This window comes from Watersipora subatra, chromosome 5, assembly GCF_963576615.1.
Source record: "Watersipora subatra chromosome 5, tzWatSuba1.1, whole genome shotgun sequence".
Lineage (NCBI taxonomy): Eukaryota > Metazoa > Bryozoa > Gymnolaemata > Cheilostomatida > Watersiporidae > Watersipora > Watersipora subatra.
In genome coordinates this window covers 21,166,562-21,190,120 of record NC_088712.1, presented here as the reverse complement: position 1 = coordinate 21,190,120, position 23,559 = coordinate 21,166,562, and the positions used below count along the sequence as shown (strand labels likewise).

The window sequence follows — 23,559 nt, the reverse complement described above, 5'->3', positions numbered from 1 at the left end:
TCCACATATCACCAAAGCACATGAGTAATTTATTTTATGAACTACTTGTATTAGTAGTTGTAACTCGGGTTATTATCTAGTATTCTCCTAATAGTACTGTATTAATCTATATTTAATATAACAATATTAATGTCATTTAATTGTAATATTATATTATTAGTATTTTATCTTTTTAATTACGTGTATTATTCTTATTATAATAACAAAACTAATTCATACTGCATATCTATCTGTAAAACGTAATATATTAATATATAATTGATAAAATAATGTTGTTTCACGATTAATTTCGTCAAATTTCTTAACCCCACTCACTTATAGATATGTTATATAAAATAGTTATTGTCATTTTCTGGTATCATCGTTAATAGCATATTAATATTATTAGTTGATTATTATTAGATGAAGAGTTTGTGCCAACCACTGAAGACTGGGAAGAGTTTGAGCGCTATGTTGGCCAGCGTCAAACGCTCTCCAATTACATGTAAGATAGAGCTGAACTAAACCAAACTTGACAAAATATAAAAAATATCCATAGAGTTATTACTCACATTTTATGTTTACAATATCATGGATTCTGATAGGGTTTTGTAAAATCTGTGTCATGATTGCATGGCTATATATTTATTCTTTTTCTGATCAAGCAAATATGATATAATAACAGGAAATGATGTTGTACAAATCTTATTGCAAGTCAACTATTGTGTTGTGATTTCAGAACCGAATCCTCCTTCAAAGAGGAGAAAATAATAGTAAGTGTGACAGCACTCCAGCGACTATTTCACTGTCACACCTGCGCCCTCCCCTGCTCATTCACGATGGTGCGAGAAGGCGGATGGGTAGAGTTCAAGGTTACATGTGCCTCCTGTCACCGATCGTACACTTGGGAAACAACTGCCAGGGTGAACAGAGCTCACGTCATCAACCCCCTGCTGGCAGCTGCATCACTCTTTTCTGGCGGATGCCTTACGCAGAACCTCCGTTTTCTGTCGCTCCTGAACATCGCAATACCAAGCCACAGCGTTTGCCTCTACCAACAAAGAGAATACTTACATGGTGTGAGTGTTAATATTTACTCATAAACTTGGAAAATGTGAGTAAAAGCTTGGCACACTAATTGAATAACAACATTTAGAAACAATTTTTTTTTGAAATGAAAATATGTCATCCTTCAAGCAAAATATATTATAATTCAAAATTCTGATTCATCATAATATAGCACAAAAAGGGGGAAGAGGATTCTACATTCTTAGACTAATGATAATGATACAAATTAATCTTGTATAATGAAGTTTTACAATATTTTACAGTGTATTGCTGAGCAGTACACCCTGCATAACGAGGGATTGATGGCAGCAATCGATTGGGAGCTTGATTTGGCAGGTGACGGTAGATGCGATAGTCCGGGGCATTGCGCACTATACAGAGCCTACACTATGATGGATCAGAGCTGCGGTTTAATAGTCAGCAGCCATCTTGTCAAGGTAAAACTTTGACAGTTTTTACTTCACAGCCTGACAAAAACCCAAATTTTTTAGTAGTTATCAATACATAAACATGAAGTTGCTCATCTAGCTAAATAGTTCATTCAAATAATGTGAAAGTAATTGTTGGTCGTAACTTTCTTTACATTGCAGTCAACAGAGACCACCAGCTCTAACACCATGGAGCTGAAAGGCTTCAAGCGATGCCAGTCCGATCTAATTTCCCACGGCCTGAGAGTGAGGTCCATTACAACGGATGTTGTTACAAAGGTTGTGTGCATACTGCAAGCTTGTGTTTTGGCTTATGCCGCAAATTTGTCGCCGTGAGCGACGGCCTCTACCTGCATGCTTGGTGTCTAAGATTCGGGCTCTTTTCCCACCAACGAATGATGAAGAAGAGTTTGCAGACTTGCAAACAAGATTTGCGGCATAAACCAAAACAAGATTGCGGTATGCACACAACCTTTTCCGAGCATTTGGCGATGGCTCTCCAAATGGGAATAGATTATCTACCAAAACAACTATTGAAAAACAATAATTGCTGATCATCAAAACAATCTCGATCTTTATATAATAAAATCATAAAACTAATACACTCTCTACTGTAGTAAGTGTACAAGCCAAATATACCAGTTCTCCTTGTGTTCCACGAGTTCAGAATATGTGTGTTCAACTGATGCATTAAATGTGTAACACAAGAATTGTAGATAATGCTTGACACATTAGCATAACCTTGGTGTTGTTGGCATTAAATGAATATCCAACTCACTATGATATCGCAGGTAATTATTCCACCTCAACTCAAGGGGTGGAGACGCCACAAATTCGTTTACACCAGTGAAGTAAATTCTACTCGACAAGGATAGACAACTCCCAACTCAAGAGCGAGTTCACACAACTTGATGAGTCAATAAACAGACTTGTGGGTGAGCCGATAAACAGACTCGCGGGTGAGCCGATAAACAGACTCGATGGTGAGCCGATAAACAGACTCGATGGTGAGCCGATAAACAGACTCGATGGTGAGCCGATAAACAGACTCGATGGTGAGCCGATAAACAGACTCGATGATGAGCCGATAAACAGACTCGATGGTGAGCCGATAAACAGACTCGATGGTGAGCCGATAAACAGACTCGATGGTGAGCCGATAAACAAACTCGATGGTGAGCCGATAAACAGACTCGATGGTGAGTCGATAAACAGACTCGATGGTGAGCCGATAAACAGACTCGATGGTGAGCCGATAAACAGACTCGATGGTGAGCCGATAAACAGACTCGATGGTGAGCCGATCAACAGACTCGATGGTGACTTTTCTCAACTATTACACCCTAGCAAGCCAAGCGCAATAATTCTTGATGTTCGGTCAATAGCACTTATAGTGAATGCAGCTATGATACGCTGGCTAATATCACAATGCTAAAGTCAGAAACAGTGACAAGAATGTTATACCTATGTGCTTTTCAACTCAAGCAGAGCTTGTTTGTAAAGAACGCAGCATCTTTATTGGTGTTATATCTCTCAGTACCAAGCAGTAACACACCAACAATGATCAAACCGGCAGGTTATATAGCAATCCCAAGAAAAATCCACAAATTGATTGGCTGCACAGTAATCAGGTCAACCAATTCCACAATAACATATTTCGAATACAAAAACGATAACATTTGTCACTAACTAATCACGAAATACGAGTATTAATAATTGTTTTTGTGTTTGTATAGTAACATGCAAATCTTAGAACAATATGGTAATAAATGGTTAACATAAAAAAATTGCTAGTATCACACATACATACATACACTCTACATTGAACAAGTGTTAAGCGTGCGCCTTATAAACGACTATTCAAATTTGTCTGAATTGCGATGAACGTAATATAGATCCGTTGAGTTAGCAATTTAAAGCTGCCGGATTATAGGCTTAGAAAAGACGTCATCAACTCTTGCGCATTCTGACGTCTACAATTACGGGTACACACTGATTGACAGCTCATTCGCTTTTACAAGCATGAAGTGGGGTCCAAGACCATTCGCCCATCGGTAGATCCTATCGGGGACGACAGTGACCCTCTCGGGCTACCAGTCAAAATCGATTTTTGAGTGCCAGTAGTCTCACCAACCACCTCAGCCCTTTTTAGGGCTATCATTTCCGTTTTAAGGGTTTTGTTCTGCGACGACAATGGTGGAAACTCGGTGTCGTAATTGTCGTCCACTTTTTTTATTACACCAGGATGCATACGCAGGCATTCATGCTCCCCTCGGTGAAGGAGACAATGCGCAAACTCAGCATAATGGCAGCACAAACATTCAGGAAGAGATGGCATGTCTTGACAACGCTCGCAGGCACACCACTCTGTAGCCGGTGGTATTAGCTCCTAAAGAAATGAACAGATATGTCTATGCAACCATAGCTAATACATCAGGTCGATGTTATCCAACAGTATATCAGTGCAGCACTAGATTTAAATATTAAAATTGTTAATGTTGTCATTCGAGAAAAATCTGTAATTATTTTTTCGCAATATTGAAGCGATAATTATCATCATTAAAATCATATATAATAATATTCGTTCTATCACTCTCAAGCTAAAACTATTACTACTAGCTAGCTTGGCACATAAGAGCTGGCTAGTGGCGGTGCTTACTTGCTGGGAGGTTTTATTCTGTTGAGGATTTTCTTCAGATAGAGCGTCAGGCTCGAAACGCCAGGGTCTTAACTCTTCAGAATTTGACATTTTTTATGATCGCAACTCAGACATGAATAGTCGAACGGAATGGCCAAGCCGAAACTGTAAAGTAGCGAGCATCTATATTTGATACGGGGTCTTAGGTAAAACCCGAAGTGATTATCATAAACTATTGCTACGATAAGTTTGATATTGAGCTTTTTATTGGCCTTTCAATTCACGCGAGAACATCACGTGACAAGACAATAACCATACAGCGCGGATACGTCATCAAAATCAAGAGATTCCAATCTACGGCGGCTTTTTGTTTTTGAGCTTTTAAGAGCTTTTAATCACATTTCCACATATTTGGCACCTACCACACAACAGAGTAAAACATGGCGAATCTTTTGATACCAAATAACTGTAATGTGAATTTTGTTGCAAGTCAACCTTTAATAGAACTATAACTGTTTTGTAGCTAGACTAATATTTGCTAAAAAGTCAGGTTCCACCATGTATTTAATAGAAATATAACTGTTTTGTAGCTAGGCTAATAATTGCTGAAAAGTCAGGTTCAAATTTGTATTGTAATTAGAAGAAAAAGTAAAACTGTTTTGTGGGCAAGCCAAAACCTGCTGTAGTCATATAAAATAACCGTTTTGCAATGTAGTACATACGTAATAGTTTGTAATAATACTATCAATGTACAAGCTCTATTCAAAAATATACTAAAAACCATTTACAACAACAGCCTACTACAACTACTCAGTGCAACTAGCATTAGCAGTTTTGTAGTTGCGTAGAAACGGTCTTATTAACGCTCAGTTATATTGTAGGCGCCGAAATTAATTCACGTGTACATTCCGCAACTGATTTAGGAATTGCGGCTAGAAACTCACAAATCGTTATCTTTTTTAGATCTGACCACAAGAAACACGCAATAAGGCGTGGAATAATTAAACAGTCGCACTGGGCTTAATGGTCAGATCTAAAAAAGATAACGATTTGTGAGTTTCTAGACCGCAGTTCCTAACTCGGTTTGAAAACTGTGTAGCTGTGTTGGCGATTATATTTGATCAGTAGTACCATGGACGTAAGAAAATAGTTTTGTATAGCTTTAAAAAGAACCTTTGACATCAATGTTAAACGTCCTGCTCTAGCGGGCAATATTTGTTTCTTTTTTGCATTTCTAAAGCGAGCTGCATCGTGGAGCCAGCATGGTGCTGCACGCTTGCAGTCAAAACTCTTCTTGAAAATTAAGAATGATTACTGGCATTAAAGAATGGTTACTGGTGCTTTGCTGGTGCTGGAAATGCTTAGATTTATTCTAGATACTAGAAATATAAGGTATATATATAAAAGAGTGATAAAAACAATGCATTGGAAAAATACCACAAAGGTTTACTGCTCTTATTAAAATGTTACGCTGCTAAAAATAGATCCTAGACATATGTTTTATAAGCAACTATGTTCTTGATGACAGTTTGTGTTGCAACAGTATCTTTTAGTGCAGTCTGTTAAATTTCTAATTGTAATTTTCCTTCGAAATATTGGACTAAGTTTTAGATTTTATTTTACTTATTTTAGGTGGTAGATGTTGGCATAAAACTGGCGATTTCCAAGTCGAAATCAACAATCAAGGTATGTCTTTTTGAGGTTGTGATCTAAAGTTGATCAAAGTCAAAATATCTCTATTTCATTTAATCAGCGGTAAAAGTTCCTCATGGAATTAATTTTATCATAATTTTTGCTACATCAACAAAATATATATTTTATAAACATATTATGCAACGCTTAATGGAGCAGAACAGATTTTGCCATATTGTATTATTCGTTAACTTTTTTTATCTTTATCAAATGTTTATTTTCAGTTTCATGCTCTACTAATCCATGATAGTCTCACTAACGGATTAGACCAGCCTGCTGACATTGTTATAGTACCAAGACATGATTCTGAGCGAAGTCACTACTCTCTAATGGTTAGTATTCTTATGCTGCACTTTTATACTAAAAGACTATGTCAAGATATTAATTTTGAGAACAATTAGTGTTGCATGGCTGTGCGTAGTTATTATAACTGTTTTAAAATTTTAAAACAGCACATCTTTTATATAGCGTGTAACTTGAATAATATAACTGTTTTGTAGGCACGGGAATACTTGCTCTGCGTGTATCTATAACATGCAACTTGCATTAGCTTGCATAGCTTTATATCCAAGTTGTATATGGTACTTTGTTTGCAGCTGGTAGATAGGAAACTTAGAAATCTTCATTCAATGGACTCTCTTTCTTACAAAGGACAACAGACCTTTGAAAAAAGGTGAGCATGAAATTCTTCACTAGGTTTGTCGGTAAATCTTACAAAAAGCAACAGTTATTGCCTTTGCATTCTAGCATAAATGGTTTAATCCAAAAACTCACTGTTAGCAACAATATTTGCAGGAAGCTTGTTTCTGTTGAGAGGTTTGCTGATTATGCTTTGACAGATAGTGAGATGGCGGCTATGCCACAGAAAGATTGTGTAAGCTTTGGACTGTATGTTATCAAGGTGAGTGACGCTCTCATTCGAAGAGGTCTTAAGACTTCAACAATTATCAGCAGGAAACGTCTAGTTGAATTATTTATCTACACATTAACTATTACTAAGGAACCTAGTCCTATTCTGTCAATTTTCACTGTTAACCACAATGTTTTTTCAGCAAAATTAGTGTGATTCCTTGTAGGGGGTTATGCAATAATCTTGAACTTTCTAGATATTAGGCACATTTTTGTTGTTGTTAACTTATTAAAGAATAATTCTAAGAATCTCCATTTTTACAATGTTATTAATATTTTCAGCATGCACAACGATATGTTGAATCGTTTGAGCTAGAAAATAGAAAAGATGGTGATATGTCTTTAAATCCTTCCACATACTGTAAAGAATTATTGGCAAGTATAAAGGTATGTGAAACAATAACTATTCCCAGCAGATTTAGCACATCTGTATATCTTGTATGTAAATAGATGTTAAGATACTTCCTCACTTATTTGGTTTAATTTTTTCAACCTGAACTAACAACTTTTTAACATTTTTGCATTGAATTTCGTTTTTAACCAGTTGTCTTTATTTATGTTAGGAAGATGGTCGAGCATTGGCGGATAACAAGCTCTCTATTGAAGCAGGTAGGTTGAAGATGTAAGCCACATACAGGCTAACAAGTTGTGTATTTGTATCATGTTAATACATAAAACCTATTTTACTGTGTTCACCAATCTAGAGCATGAGAATACTATTCTGATATCTTTAAATAGTATAGTGTTGGCATCTACAGACATTACCTGCTTTATATATATCTAATGCATGTTCTTAACCCTTTGGCTACGACGCGCTTACAGCCGGGAAAATACCAGCGTACGGAGGCAATTACTAGGGCGATTTGAGCCTTCGACATGACTGCATAAAAACTGCAGTAACTTACATCACAATTCTGATAGTTACATAAATTAATATGCATAGGAAAGCTGAGAAATTTCTCTACAAGCTGATATTTTTTCTATGCAGATAGCTTGCAAATGCTTTCCAGCAAGTCTCAATTTGTTGAAGCTATTAATTTTTTATACACCATTTTCAATTGTATTTTCCTAATTGATAAAGGTAATTGACAATGTTGTATAAATAATGCTTGCACGGATTCATAGGTTCTCAACAATTTGCAAAAAAAATTGGTCGTCAGAGAGCATAGAAAGTGGAAATATGAGCTCCGATGCATTGCGGGAGCGCCACTCGAAATTCTCAGTGCATGACCCAAAAGACCAGCGAAAAATGGAGGCCTGACAATGTCACCTAAACTTCGCTATAACTTACATGCAAATTGGAATAGAGCTATAAATGAATATGCATTTGAAAGCTTAGAAATTTCTCAACAGGCAGCTATTTATTCCCTGTAAATCGTCCCTGCAAAGTTATTCGTCTGTGAATATTTCTATCAACATTGTGATGTGTCAATGGTGCCACCTTTCTATCATAAAACATCGATAACAAATACATTTTTGGAAGCAATAACTCTGTGAAAATGGTTTATGATAAGCATCTGCACGGTGTCATATGTTTGCAAGAGTTTGTAAAGAAACTGGTTGTCCAAGTCGTTCTTTCCAAGCCAGCAAGCTTTCATCTATAGATATGAATTTACCAGGCAGTAAAACAGAATATAATTGGCCACATATCATGACAAAAACATCTAACTTGAAAAATCTATTGCTAGCAGGCTGTTCAAAATTGTCAGCAAAATGCACAGTAGAAAGTAAACTTGCTTCTATTTTTCTTTCTATTTTTAATTTTATTAAAAATCAGTGTAGATAATAAAGGATTGTGGACCAGTAAGACAACAGGGTAGGCTTTTTGAAAATACTTATATGCAAAACTAAATAAATACCTCGCCAAATATCTTTACCATCCACAGGCTCCGAAGCATCGTGATGTTTTTGGAGGCCATATTTATTCGTTTCGTTAAATATAACATTTATAATGGCCGATGTTATAAAAAGCTTTAATATTAAAAATACTTATCTGTTTAAAAATTCGAACATACTCCTGCCAAGCTGTCAGCAAAATGTAATTTTTTGTTGTTGTAAGTCAGCTCCTCTTTGAAATCCGTAAATACTCCTGGTTTCATTGCCGGCCGTTTCACTCTCACTTTCGCAATCCAATTCACCCTGTTGATCTTATTTTTCACTTTCATCGTCTACCCCACAATCTTCCGACCTGATATCCTTTTCTTCACTTCCAAACCAGTCGATGTCTTCCTCTAAACAAACTTTTTTAGCAGTGCTTGAACAACCGCGTGCGTTCATGATGAATAGATTTCCATAAAAGATCACATCTTTGCAAAGTGTATTGCTTGCACATGCGTATTAGGGATTATTTATAACCTCAAAACAGTATTACAAAGCCAATGGAAATTGATCAAATTACTCATTTTAATGCTGTTTTTTTAATAAATAATATATTTTTAAAAAGGTCCATCGCAGGCCGAATTTTTTCGGGATCCGTTCGCTGAGACAATGCTCGTATTCCGGGTTTTTACGGATTTTGTAAGCAAAGGGTTAACTAGATCAAAACTTTGTGAAGTAGTCTGTAACGTTTTCTATTTATTTATTTGTGTAATAGCCAAGGAAGAATCCCCCAGAGAAGGAGCGGTGAAGTGTTTCACGACAACAGAAGATCATGAAGCTACCAACTGGAATGGCAAGGAGCTTACAGAAAACCCTGTGGAATTTCCTGCTGTCTCACTAGATGCTCAGCTTATGTATTATAAAATCAAGTACCTGAAGCGCTATAAAACACACCATACTAGTTATGGTGTATTTAATGTAGTTCCAGCCGAAGATTACGAACATTGTCGACAGGAGCATATATCTGGAATGTATGATGATATTCAGGTGGTAAATGAGACCATTTTATATTATCTTAAAGAGAGTAGCTCTGACTATCAGGTCGTTAGTCGGCAACTTATTAGACTGAGTCCAGCTGTACTAGAAGCTTACGAGTCATGGTGTAAGAAGTTGACTCCAGAAGATGACAATAGTAGGCCATCTCCAGCATATTATGGTATGGAAAAATCCATTGCGCATAGCTAAACATACGTTTTCTTGGTATGCTTTCCAATGTACACATGTATGCGGATAACTGGCATATCTTCAATATGTTTTAAAACAAAATTTTATTGTTTGTTCACACCGGACTATTATCGTGTATTACCTGTTATTTGATGCCCTGATTCAGTAGTAACTACTGTTTTATTAACTTTTATGTTGCATACATTTATATAGTTTAGCCATCCTGTATTTCTAGTCAGTTTGTTTGCATTAGCGGAATGTGCATCAAGGCAGTGTGTACTCAGCTGTACTCAGTGTGTACTTTTTCTTTATACAATTTTGCAACTTGGTGTATTCAACTTTTTCAACGGTTTTTCTATTTGGTACATATTAGATTTCGTTGAGAGATGCTATGTAAACCTAAATAATATATAACTTTTACATACAACATACAATGATAATGCCTTCTCATAACTCTAAGCTTGAGTTTGTATGAAGTCATAAAACTTTTATGTAGCCAGGCTAATACTTGCTGTTCAAGTCCACGAAGTTGAAATAAGATAACTGTTTTGTAGCTAGGCTAAAATTTGCTGAAAAGTCAGGTTCCAATATGTATTTAATAGAAATATAACTGTTTTGTAGTTAGGCTAAAATTTGCTGAAAAGTCAGGTTCCAATATGTATTTAATAGAAATATAACTGTTTTGTAGCTGGGCTAATAATTGCTGAAAAGTCAGGTTCCAATATGTATTTAATAGAAATATAACTGTTTTGTAGCTGGGCTAATAATTGCTGAAAAGTCAGGTTCTAACATGTATTTAATAAAAATATAACTGTTTTGTAGCTGGGCTAATATTTGCTGAAAAGTCAGGTTTTAACATGTATTTAATAGAAATATAACTGTTTTGTAGCTGGGCTAATAATTGCTGAAAAGTCAGGTTCTAACATGTATTTAATAAAAATATAACTGTTTTGTAGCTGGGCTAATATTGCTGAAAAGTCAGGTTCTAACATGTATTTAATAGAAATATAACTGTTTTGTAGCTAGGCTAATATTTGCTGAAAAGTCAGGTCCCAATATGTATTTAATAGAAATATAACTGTTTTGTAGCTAGGCTAATATTTGCTGAAAAGTCAGGTTCTAACATGTATTTAATAGAAATATAACTGTTTTGTAGCTGGACTAATATTTGCTGAAAAGTCAGGTTCCAATATGTATTTAATAGAAATATAACTGTTTTGTAGCTGGGCTAATATTGCTGAAAAGTCAGGTTTTAACATGTATTTAATAGAAATATAACTGTTTTGTAGTTAGGCTAAAATTTGCTGAAAAGTCAGGTTCCAATATGTATTTAATAGAAATATAACTGTTTTGTAGCTGGGCTAATAATTGCTGAAAAGTCAGGTTTTAACATGTATTTAATAGAAATATAACTGTTTTGTAGCTGGGCTAATATTTGCTGAAAAGTCAGGTTCTAACATGTATTTAATAGAAATATAACTGTTTTGTAGCTAGGCTTATAATTGCTGAAAAGTCAGGTTCTAATCTGTATTGTAATTAGAAGAAAAAGTATAACTGTTTTGTGGGCAAGCCAAAACCTGCTGTAGTCATATAAAATAACTGCTTTGCAATGTAGTGCATACGTAATAGTTTGTAATAATATTATCAATGTACAAGCTCTATTCAAGAATATACTATAAACCATTTACAACAACGGCCTACTACAACTACGCAGTACAACTAGCATTAGCAGTTTTGCAGTTCCGTAGAAACGACCTTGTCAACGTGCAGTTAAATTGTAGGCGCCAAAATTTATTTCTGTGTACATTCCGCAACCGAGTTAGGAATTGCAGCTAGAAACTCACAAATCGTTATCTTTTTTAGATCTGACCGGGCTTAATCTTTTAATATAAAAAGTGGATAAACTAGCCACGCTCACAAATAACCAAAGCATCTACAATAAAATTTATAACGAGTCGTAGCAAAACCCCCCACACCAACGCTACAAGAAAAGACAACAACGGACTGCATCAATAACAAACTAATGGCTTCCGCATTCTTCCATAACAGCCTATTCTTTTTTCGACATCTCAACATTTACAATTCACGTATTCCATCGTAAAGGTTAATTTTTGGCGGTATTTATTGTCATTAAATACCAGCAACTGTTTAAAAAAAAACAAATTGCACTAAAGCTTACAATTCTAAACTGTTTTCAGACTGAAAACAATTAAATTGATATCAGCTTTGCTTTTGCTACTACTGAGTTGCGCATAAGTTTTCATCACAACTAGAAGTTTGTGCATTACAATAATATATTTAGCCACAATTTTAGTAGTTGTCGTTTTAACTTCCATTGAAAAGTATGTGTGATTAAACAAATAAAGGGAACTAAAACGAACTTCGACGAATCTTCCATCGTGGATAGGTATTGTTGTGGAAGTCAGCGCTGACTAACCACTAGCAAGTGGGTTCCGCGTACAAGTTGTCTTATACCGAATGAGTAATAGCTCTCATGCACAACTGTAATTGTTGCAAACAAAGTGTCTAGTGAATAATGGCTTTTATTCACACAAACTCTATAAACATGAGAAGATAGAACAATTAGAACAATTCACTACAATCAAGTGTAATGCTGAAATGAGTTACAATAATAAATACCCAAAACAGTTACACTTGTAAATGCAAGAATGTTAAGCAATATATATGTTACCAAAGATATACAAAGCTGCACAAAGGTAGTTTAATGTTACCGCACTGTTCTTAATGCAGGTTAAGGACGTAACTCTCAGTCTTTAGTTCCGTTGTTTGGAGTCCGTATCGCTAGCTCTGTGCTCTTTGTTTCCTCTCACTAGGGTATCTTCTCTTGTTGCATATCTTTATCCCTACCCCTTAACACTGGAATACCTTTGCTTATATAGCAAGGGCTGGGTGTTAATCTATGGGCTTTCTGCGCAAGCTGCTTTTGGGCTAATCCGAAAATAGTTGAGCACTTATGATACATGTAATTAGAGAAAGCTTAGCTCAGTAAATCCATTACAGTATTTAGGAGCATGATCATGAGGGTTTAGGGAGAAATTATGCTATGCATAACGTATCCGAATCCACATACAACATCAACGTTGAATTTTCTTTGTTATTTTATTCAATTTTGACCATGTTCAGTTTGTGCACCTTCGTTCAGCTTGTCTCAAATAGATTGATCATTAGTCATTACTGGTGTGATGGGCACCAGGCCATGACTCTGCACTTCTTGCAAATATTTCATTGTATGTGTCGTTCTTTATTTTATGCGTTGTTTTACTCTTTATGTGTCTTATAAATATGTACACTTACATGTATTGATGTGAAGATGAAGAAGAAGAGCATCTGTCGTTCATTACACTTCCTTATATCCCCCATACTGCCTTATACTACCTATTCTACTAGCTTTATCCACTAGCTTTATCCAGCTTTATCCACTCACCATAATTACCAAGACCACTTGTACTGCCTTGAGCTCAGACACCAATATATCGTGAGCCTAACAAATCCCATAATACAACATGCACTTTTTTTCTTTTTGTTTTGGGCCACTCCATCATTACCAACGAGCAGACGTAGTAACTTACCTTACTTTTGTTGCTCGTTACTTGACTCCGTTAAGGCAGTATCTATAGGCTATGCCTCTGGCTTGTCTGACCCTGTGCCACCGTCTAAAATACTCTCCTCGTTACTGCCAGCTCCATTGCCAGTCTGCACTGGCTTTTCCATCACCTTGACCTCCGCCGCTACCAATACTTTTACCGTGACCACTGTCACTACTAACACTACTTCCACCAACATCTCCAACACTACTTCCACCAACTCCGACTAGCCCGAAGTCTCTTGGTTGGGTCAGTAAGGACTTCTCAACCTCATCTCCAACTCTTCTGTCTTTACCTCGCTCTCCCCAATAAGAGGCAGGTTTGACAGGCCTCCTGTGGGAGTTCTCTACCTGGACCGTAACAGTGGCTGTAAATGCTGCACCGAGGATGGCACCACAGAGCTGGGAGTTAACATAGGCCCAGACCTATCTAGCTCGACCTGACCACCCATCAGCGCTGATCTGCTACCAGCAATTTTCCTCTGAACCTCGGCTAACACCTGCGCAGCTACTCTGAATGCCTTGACATTTTCCAACTCCAGGACTGCTGCCTTACGCTTCACTTTTAGCCTAGCTATTTTCTCCTTTGTCTTCCTCTGTACCTCTTTCTCTTCCCTCTCTATCTCTGCTACCTTTCTCTCACAACCATCTCTGTCTAACATTCCAGTGCTGGACACTTCAGCTAAAAAGAGCAAACTTTCTCCATTACAGGTACTGGTTCAGCCACTTTCTCAGCACCTTTATTTACCTCATCATCTCTGTGGCCTTTCTTAACATAATGCTCTCTGTTAGACTTATTTGTCACGTTTTGCAACTTGACATCATCTGAAACATAACTTGACCCAGCAATAATGGTTCTCGGTGAAAACGGCTCAACTGGCTTAATACTTCTACACTCCTTAAAGATGTAGTTGCGTCAAAATTTAAGTTGATCTTAAAAGAAAGCATTTTTTTTTCTCTATCAGTTGATATGTTGTTTGTTGTGTTACGCGATCGCATTGCCAAGATATTTGAAGATTAAAACCGAAAAAATCTGATCACCGTAAAAACGCTCAGGCCACAAAAACGTGCCCAGCCTCGCCAAAAATGATGTCACGCGTTTGGCAACCTCTCTCTATCTCTCGTATTCACATCGGCTATTTGCGATAAAAGTCTAGTCTTACGCGGCTCTATTGGCATATATCTTATTTTGTATTTGCTCGTGTTGGCTAGAATAAAATTTTAAATCCCGCTACAGATGCATTATTATGAATGTTTAAAAGGCCTCAAATAACGAAAATTGAAAGTTTGTTCTACTCACTTTCTCCAAATGTTGTGTAAACATTTGGGTACCGACTACCAATTCTACCGGTCTACGGTAATTCTGTCTAGTCACTTTATGTAGAACGCGGTCTTTGTTAGCCTGTCTTGACAAGCTGTTGTTATTGCGTAGTTGTCCCCCCGTTGAGCGGCGAGCAACAACAGCTTGTCACAAGACGTACTGCACCTGATGCATCAGCTGCACTTATAAGGAGTTGTTCTCTTCCGTCTACGCGGCTGGGCCGCGATGTTATGTCGGTCGCTCCATTGGTAATCATAACGGATTTCACGCAAAAATTTCTGTAGAAAAAAAACAAGATTACAACGTTTAACCAAAGACCAGTTTCTGCGATAAACTTTAGTAGAACTTAAGAATAAAATAAACTCAAAATAAAATCCATAAGAACAAATAAAACTGACATACAAAAATAGAAATAAAACTGACTGAGCGCACAAATCACAGGTGTCCTTTAGCGGGGATATTGCCGAAGCCGAGATCGGGCCGTAGTCTACACACACAAAATAACAACAATGTTGTTATTTTGTGTGTGTAGACTACGGCCCAGTCTCGGCTTCGGCAATATCTCCGCTAAAGGACACCTGTGGCACAAATAACGACATGTTTAGTTGCTGTTGTTGCCTAAGTTCTCAAATTCTAATAAAGTTTACTGGAGAGAGGGGTCGCCAGTTAAACGTTCTTATTTTAATTTTTCTACATAAATTTTTGCGTGAAATCCGTTATGATTACCAATGGAGCGACCTGAATAACATCGCAGCCAAGCCGCGTAGACGGAAGAGAACAACTCCCTATAAGTGCAGCTGATGCATCAGGTGCAGTACGTCTTGTGACAAGCTGTTGTTGCTCGCCGCTCGACGGGGGGACAACTACGCAAAAACAACAGCTTGTCAAGACAGGCTAGGTCTTTGTATCAGCACAGTTCTGCAGCTACCCATATAAACGATATACAGCCTCCCATAAGCCCCGCCCACATTATGTCGCCTATTACCTATTGCCTACGTACTAGTTTCTTACTAGTATTCTTACCGAATGCTAAATAATTGAAATAAGCAAGCCACCTCTTTGAAAAGAATATAGACAGGGATAGAGTTTTAAGGATGAGAAGTCTGCTGCAAACTGGATTTGAACTCACATTCTCCAGTTCTGCGGACCCCCATATACCATATCCGATTCACTACAATATTCTGCAAATCATGTTTTGCATTATCTTCAACAATATTATTTTATTATATAATTTTTACAAGCAAAAATATTTTCATCTCGGCATAAAGCTTTTATTAAAAATATTCATCAAGTCGTGGCCACTCACATAGTATTAGCTGATACAATAAGACAAATTCATCTACTGCAACAAACTCAAACAAAACATCATCCAGCACGCATTCAAGTCTCGCTTTCTCCTTTATGGCAGTTTCCACACAATGACAAAGCTTCTTCGGCTGGTGGGACGACATAAACATTCTGTAATCAGTAAAACAAGTAAATGTAAACAAAGTAGATGCATTATATATGTCATTCATAGATATGTCATTCTAAAGCGTATCTATTGACAGCTTCCAAATTGGGAATTAAATAGATTGCGAGTGTAATTTTAAAAACGAATAAACATTTAATAAAGGCACAAGTACGCCAAGCCAACGATTCGAAGCTTTGGTTCTGGAAATTAAAGATTTGCAATGATCAATCGATTTTACCCACTTCCTACGAGTGAAAATAATTTGTAATCATGACTCTAATTTACCAAAGAAAATTCGAAAAAAATATTATAGCTAGGTAAAACGGCAGATAAGCTATGAAACGATGATTGGAGATAGCAAAGAATTATCATTTTATTAATTAGTATATGTATTTATGACTATAAAAAATATTACATTTACTAAAGTATAGAAGACTCTAAGTTAATTTACCTCCATTCTGTCTTCTTTTGCAGCAAAACGCTGCTGACGCCTGTCAGCTTTGGCCATAGGCTGTCTACTCTAATCTTTTACTAAAAGTTGCTCAGATAACTCTGAGTAGCAGTCGCTCGAACTTGAAGCCATTTTAAAACTATGTATAACTTAGTAATTGTTGAAACGCGTTGAATCAGTAACGATGAGAATCTTCGAGATCACAGACAACGCGTTTTACGAGTGATAACATTTATTACGGCCTATATAAAAATTTCGCGCTCGTGATTGGCTAACGAAGCGACCTCATATTTATCGCTTGTGGTTTCGTTTCAGATAACAAGCTTGTGACGTCACGAAATAGCCACCCGCTGGAACGTGAGCTTTTTAAAAGAGGGCCTCATTCAAACGCATATATCTCTGGACAGGGTTGGTCTACAAAGACAAAAATGGCATCAAATTGTAGCTGATGTTTTAGCCTTTTATGGGTCCTAATTTCATTTTTGACGCAACTACATCTTTAACAGGCTCAAACTTGCTTTCGCATAACGTATTTACAACAGCAAATAATTTTAGCTGTTTCAACTCAGTTATGCCCAAAAAGTTCGTTCTCAATCCTTTCACCACATGAACTTCAGCATCCATATGCCTGTCTTTACTTTCCAAATGAACTATTACACTTTTAACCACTTTTAACTCACTACCCTCAGCAGATTTTAAAACTTTCGACAGTTTTTTTTAACCGTAAGTTCAACTTATTGGCTGTTGCCTCGGTTGCTATTGACACCTAAGCCCAGTATCAAACGTAAACTCCACGTATACTCCATTAACTTCTAAATTCTGCACAATTCTTTGGCCTAGTCATTGATCTTCACCACATTTATCTCTAGAGCCAACAAATCTTGCATTTCTATCCCTGCTACTGTCACTGTACCTTTTATCATGCCTATCCATCTTTCACTTCTCATACTGATAGTCTCTGTCATACCTGTTCATACTGTAATCTCTGGGTCTACTCAACTTATCCCTTACATCATGCAGACTTTCTCTGCCCCAATACCTCTCCCTACTGCTATCTCGACTGCCATACCTTACCTCTCTACCCTTATCCTTACAATATTGTGATATAAGTCCTCGTCGCCCACACACAAAAAACATTTAATGGAGGGGCAACTCCGCATCTCGTGGCCACTACCTCTGCAATTGTAACAAACTTTTTCTACTGTTTTCTCCATATTTAGAGACATACCTTTCCCTGCTATTGTCTCTATACTTCCTACTGCCACTGTCCTTGTTACACTGCCGACTTTGTGTCCCATACCTACTAGTATCACACTTCTCACTACTATTACCATAATACCTTCTACTGCTCCTAGGGCTACTTCTAGCGGAAGGTCTACCTGCTGAATCAAAGCTTCTATCTCTACCGCTACTCCGGTACTTCGCACGGCTATCAAACGCTGACACCTTTGCTACCTTCATCTTAATCTTGCTTTTCAAGTCAGTACTTCTACTCTCAGTGTTCAAGAATGTGTCTGAATTGTTTGCTATCTCACGAGCCCTCAATGCCTAACGTAACAACCATCAAATCAGACTGGCGTTCTTCATCAAATCTTTACTTCTCTATCCCTCAACCCGTTAACTGCCACTATAAGAGCAAACCTTACTCTATCAGCATTATTTGCTACCCCAGCATATCTGCTTGGAACTCTCAAGTGAACTCTCAACTTGTAACAAGAACTCTCTATCAATTTCACCAAGTGCCAGTCTAGCCGTCAAAAACTTATGCCCCTTCACAAACATGCTCTCCCGTCTACCATAATATTCCTGCAAAATATCCACTGCCTCTTCAAAAGTTGAAGTTGCACCATCTACATCAAACCCTGCACCTTTTAATACTTCTCTACCATTATGCCCTATAGCTCTCAATAGTGGCACTAACCTCTCGTAATAGCTACTCTGTCGCCATCATCATCAACTACATTACTTCTCCTCTCGACAGCACTCTCAATACACAAATTCATCTCTTCTATAAATCTTTCCCGCGAGCCATCACCGTGCTCACCGAACACCAGCTTCGGAAAACTGCTCTCCATCTCAACACAATACGTTTATTTCCTGCCACAAATTTACTCTTCCTCACTTGTATTTATTTTTGTAATTCGCACCTTCTCCAAACACTTAATGAATATCTACACCTCTCCAACACCGATGCTTCACCGCTTCAACACCTCACAGCCTTACAACTCGCCCGCATGACACTACCCTACCACACGTCACCCCACCTGAACGCCCATAAAAGCGTCTTATCAAACGTTAAACGGAGCCTAACAAATACCATAATACAACATTACGCTCTTTATTTTATATCGTTGTTTTACTCGTTATGCTATCATTTGTCGTCATGTATACTGTTGTCATACCAACGCACTAGCGGTCCTATTTATTCGCATTGTTAGCCGGTGTTCCTACTCGGTTCCGTTAGCCAGAACGGGGAGTTTATTATATATAAGGAGCGCGTTCACTTAGTTGAGCAGAGCAAATAGCCGTACACCCCTCGGCTAGTGGAATTTCCTTCGACAATAAAATTGAAAGAAACTACACACATTCTATTCTTTTCATGTAATAATCTAGATCGTGCCAAGTAAAGGCCGGCAAACTCCTTTACACTGGTTCAGGCACTAGTGAAGGTGTTAGGCGATTGTAAGCAAAACTGATATTTCCTAGTAAAAAATACTTTTTTATTCAAGCAATTAAAACATGCAACTAACAAGTTTAGATTCTAAACAATAATATTGAGGACAAAAGGTTGAAATAGCCAACAAAAGTTACACCTTCACTTGAATGATCTCCCCCTAGTAATATGGATGACAAAATAGAAATCATCCAAAAGTATCATGCCACCATTCAATGGGAAGCAAAATTTAATCAAGTAGAACTTGACGATATTCTGCCATTAAGAAAAGAGTTGGTTGAGTAAATAGAGGTTTGACCATTTTTAGAGATACCAACTAACTTCATGCAGCATATGCTATACACACAAAAGCAAATGAGCTGACTCGCAGCAGTCAATGATGACACAGCTGTCATTTGTGACACAGAGAAGCCGTCAACCTATGAGAGAAGCTCAACATTACAACTGCAGTGATAGAGGCCACAACACGATTAATTCTAAAAAGTCAAAACCATCGGAAAATGGGTACATCGGAAACAATATTGTTTCCGTTTTTGTTCTACGTTTTCTCGAGATAAGATTTTGTAATTAGCCCTTTTCGTTATCAAAATATGTCTTATTGTTTTTTACAATTACTGTTCGCTACCCAGTACATGTAGAATGTTCTGGGCTTTTTGTTAGTGTTTAGATTGTTATGGTACAATGGCTCATTGTTTAACAATACTTTTTTATTGTTCTGTATGTAAAAATTCTTAGAAACTCGGCATTCAGCAAGACTATATGATTGGTCGGTTTGAACGATAACCGTCAATCGCTAGGCCAATCGCTTATGTAATATAAATACTGCCACTATTTTTTAGGCAGTTCAGCTTGGGTGGGACTCTTGAATTGGATGCATGATTAGTATTACTATAATAAAGTCGTTATTGTTGGAGAAATATCGTTTATAATCGTCACTAACAGCAAGCTCACACAAAATGACTACAAATAAATAGGATAATTAAATAATTATCCTTACAAGGGTTGTGTTCTCTCCTGTTGGTTTCAGCAGGTTACAGCGTTGGTTTCAGCGCACTCTGTTGGTTTCAGCAGAACGGAAGTGAGTTGGGTTCAGCTCCCTCCCGTTGGTTTCAGCAGGTTGTACAGTCAGCAGCATTGGGTTCAGCGGACTCTGTTGGGTTCAGCAGAGCACAAGTGAGTTGGTTTCAGCTCCCTCCTGTTGGGTTCGGCAGGTTGTACAGTTGGCAGCGTTGGTGTCAGCGCACTCTGTTTGTTTCAGCAGAACGGAAGTGAGTTGGGTTCAGCTCCCTCCTGTTGGTTTCAGCAGGTTGTACAGTCAGCAGCGTTGGGTTCAGCGCACTCTGTTGGGTTCAGCAGAGCATAAATGAGTTGGTTTCAGCTCCCTCCTGTTGGGTTCAGCAGGTTGTAGCGTTAGTTAAAGCGCAGAGAACTAGAGCTAGGGGTTGTTCCCACCCCACTCTTGCGAGTTTTCTTCACAACCAAAAGACTGAGCTAAAAACACAAAGTATATAACAGAAATAATTTGCAGAACCTATAACGTTATAAATCTTTAGAACAGAAAAGAAAGTAAAATAAAGAAAAACAGCAACAAATAAAAACAGTTCCAGGCGAAGATGGATCCGACAATCAACCAACAATCGACAACCGAATAATATCGTTTTCGGTAACAAATTAGTCTAACCCATAATGTACGCTTACCATTGAGATACAGAACTTGCAGATGAAAATATAAATAAGAAATAAATTGTGAACCAAAAGAAGTTTCAGATAAGCATAAATTCAACATGAATTACATGTAATTCGTGTTTGACAAAACAAACCTACTATACAAGCTTTGCAGAAGTTCTTATTATGAAAGTGTACGAACTAGCCACGCTCACCAATAACCTAAGAACCAAAACATATATTAGGACGAGCCGTATCAAAACTTCCACACCAACTTTACATGAAAAAGCGCACTGCACTTCAGAACCCGACTCTTGGCGTTATTTTTTTCTAAACCAACTATTCTTTTCGCGGCACCTCAACATTTTTAATATCACCAAAATATCGTGCCAAATCAACTAAATTACGAACTTTTTACCGTCTCTACAGTCACTAAGCAACTTAAAAACGTTCAACATGCTTTACACAAATACAATACTTACACAAACTAAGCTGATTCTACATCGATTGTCTATTCCTAATTGATCACCTGTTTTGCTTTTGCTTCTAATGAATTGAGTGTCAATTCTTCTCTTGAATAAAATACATCTTTGTGCATAACGGTAATTATTCATAGTAATGTTGAGAAGTCAGCGGTGACTAGCCACTTCCAATTGGGTGCTGCGTACGGGTTGTCTTATGCTGAACAAGTAATAGCTTTCATGCACAACTATTTGCTAAAAGTAATGTATTTGGTTGAGTACTATAGTTTTTATTATTTAAGCTCTACAAGCATAAAAAAGCAAAGAACATTTAAGTACTGTTCAAGACAATCAAGTGTAATACTGAAATGAGTTTACAAATGATAAATACTGAATAGTTACAATTTTAAATGCAAAAATGTATGTCATCTATATATGCATCCAGCTGTGCACAAGTTAAAAATTTGTGTTATCACCCTGTTGTTTTTGATAGTGGTGTAATAGTTCACTTTGTTGTTCACTGTTTCTTCAGTCTCTCTTTTACTACAATTCTTTCTCTTGTTGCACTTTCTTCACCCTTTCACATTACTGCAGCACAGTCGCATATATAGCGAATTGTGTGATGTTCCATTAGCTTTCCATAAAAACTGGCTTGCGCATTAACAGGGTAATTTGAGGATAGAATTTAGTGATTAGGAAAGCTGGGCTAAGCAAATCAATCACAACACATTGACTGAGCCGTGCGCTTGTATTCAGACAAAACTGATATTTACACCAAGAAAATAATAGTCAAATATAGATGCATCCTTTCATGGTTCATTCCTTAAAACAATTTCTACTCAATTATTTTAGCTGTGCTCATAAAAGGCTTACCAGGGACGTATGGTTGACCGGTTTGCTTATGGCCATATTCAGCAAGTTCTGTTAAATTGACCTTCACTTTAGGTCGATTGGAAAAATGGCTACTTCATCACACCAGCTAACAGATGACTACACCTGTACCTACTGCTACCAGAAACTGCCTTGCATGGCAGATCCGAGGGAACTTCCATGTACACACATCTTCTGTATTTCTTGCTTAAAGGATGACTTCACTGATGTAGGAATGACAAGATGTAAAATTTGCAGGCAAGAACAAAGTGTTATGGTGCAAGTGTAACGGAACCAACAGAGTTCCTCTTTTTGCTCTACAAAAACCCAACCACTCGAGGGCAAGGCAAATGAATATACGTATATATTTTGGAGTAACTATATATAAGTGTATAATTGAAGATACAAAAACACACAGAAAACTGCGCGATAAGAGACTTTTAGGCACTCTGCTCTTGGTCGCTTCTGCGGTGTCTTTTATAGCTCTTGAAAGTTGTTTTGCTCCACTCCTCGGTAGTAAGGCTGACTCGGCAGCCAACACTTGGATGACTGATAGTGCTACTGAGGGCCATGTTGTCTACCGAGTTGGGTCTTGGCGCAGTCTTGGAGTCGGTCACCTCAACATCAACCATCCTCTTTAGCTCAGCCCTGTTCTCGGCATCGATCACTATAAAACCAGATGTTTCGGGAAATTTTTATCAATATATGTTGTAGATCTATATATATATATAAACCTCAAAGATTGTCATTGTCTGTCATTATCGGTTTGTCCTGTCCTGTGGTAACTAGTAAAGTCTTGAAATGAAAAACTACCCTTGTGCTAGATTTGAAATCACGAAAATTTCAACTGCAAGCTCCTTACCACTTGTCTAACCATTATGTTACGCAGCTCTTACAATTCTATCGCTTTTATCTTATACTTTATACGCTTTTGTCGATTGCATACACAAATGATGTATTAATTGATACATTGCGCCCACGGGTTACGATGCCCTTAAAAAATGTTAACGATGCCCTGTTACAATGTTATAAAATATTTTTCGCCCAACTCTATGAAACATGATGCTTTTTTGTCCTCACCATGCTAGGGCGAGTTAGTTTTCCGCCATACAGTATCAACAAAAATTTTTCTCGAAATTAAAATTTGGCGATTGTTGTACTGATTACGACGAAATAACAAAAATGTCGATATGCTAATTGCCGAAATACCTCCCACAATGCCGGAAAGAGATATATGTTGCTGCTATCTCAGTTCAGCGTTATCCGTTATGGTAAAAACGGATTCGCAAACAGATAGGTGATAA

At 37.4% G+C, this 23,559-nt stretch overlaps 3 protein-coding genes and 1 long non-coding RNA gene across 4 annotated transcripts in view; all 4 read left to right on the top strand.

Annotated features, from left to right (window-relative positions):
- The window catches only part of LOC137396592 (uncharacterized), a 57,163-nt gene that overhangs the window by 20,817 nt on the left and 12,787 nt on the right, over positions 1 to 23,559 (top strand). The window lies entirely within an intron of this gene.
- The window catches only part of LOC137396632 (uncharacterized), a 55,532-nt gene that overhangs the window by 22,415 nt on the left and 9,558 nt on the right, over positions 1 to 23,559 (top strand). The window lies entirely within an intron of this gene.
- LOC137396772 (uncharacterized) lies at positions 926 to 2,019 on the top strand. The gene is made up of 3 exons (XR_010978606.1): positions 926 to 1,058; positions 1,311 to 1,484; positions 1,638 to 2,019. It is a non-coding gene; the product is annotated as an uncharacterized lncRNA (long non-coding RNA).
- LOC137396914 (uncharacterized) lies at positions 7,030 to 10,152 on the top strand. Its single transcript, XM_068083209.1, has 3 exons — positions 7,030 to 7,101; positions 7,278 to 7,323; positions 9,308 to 10,152. The coding sequence occupies exons 1-3, from the start codon at positions 7,051 to 7,053 to the stop codon at positions 9,775 to 9,777; spliced, it is 567 nt and encodes a 188-aa protein (XP_067939310.1). The 5' UTR covers positions 7,030 to 7,050; the 3' UTR covers positions 9,778 to 10,152.

Coding starts and splice junctions, on each gene's coding strand:
- LOC137396914 (XM_068083209.1), top strand. CDS start 7,051: ATGTCTTTAAATCCTTCCACATACTGTAAAGAATTATTGGCAAGTATA. Junction 7,102..7,277: donor AATTATTGGCAAGTATAAAG/GTATGTGAAACA, acceptor TATTTATGTTAG/GAAGATGGTCGAGCATTGGC. Junction 7,324..9,307: donor CAAGCTCTCTATTGAAGCAG/GTAGGTTGAAGA, acceptor TTTGTGTAATAG/CCAAGGAAGAATCCCCCAGA.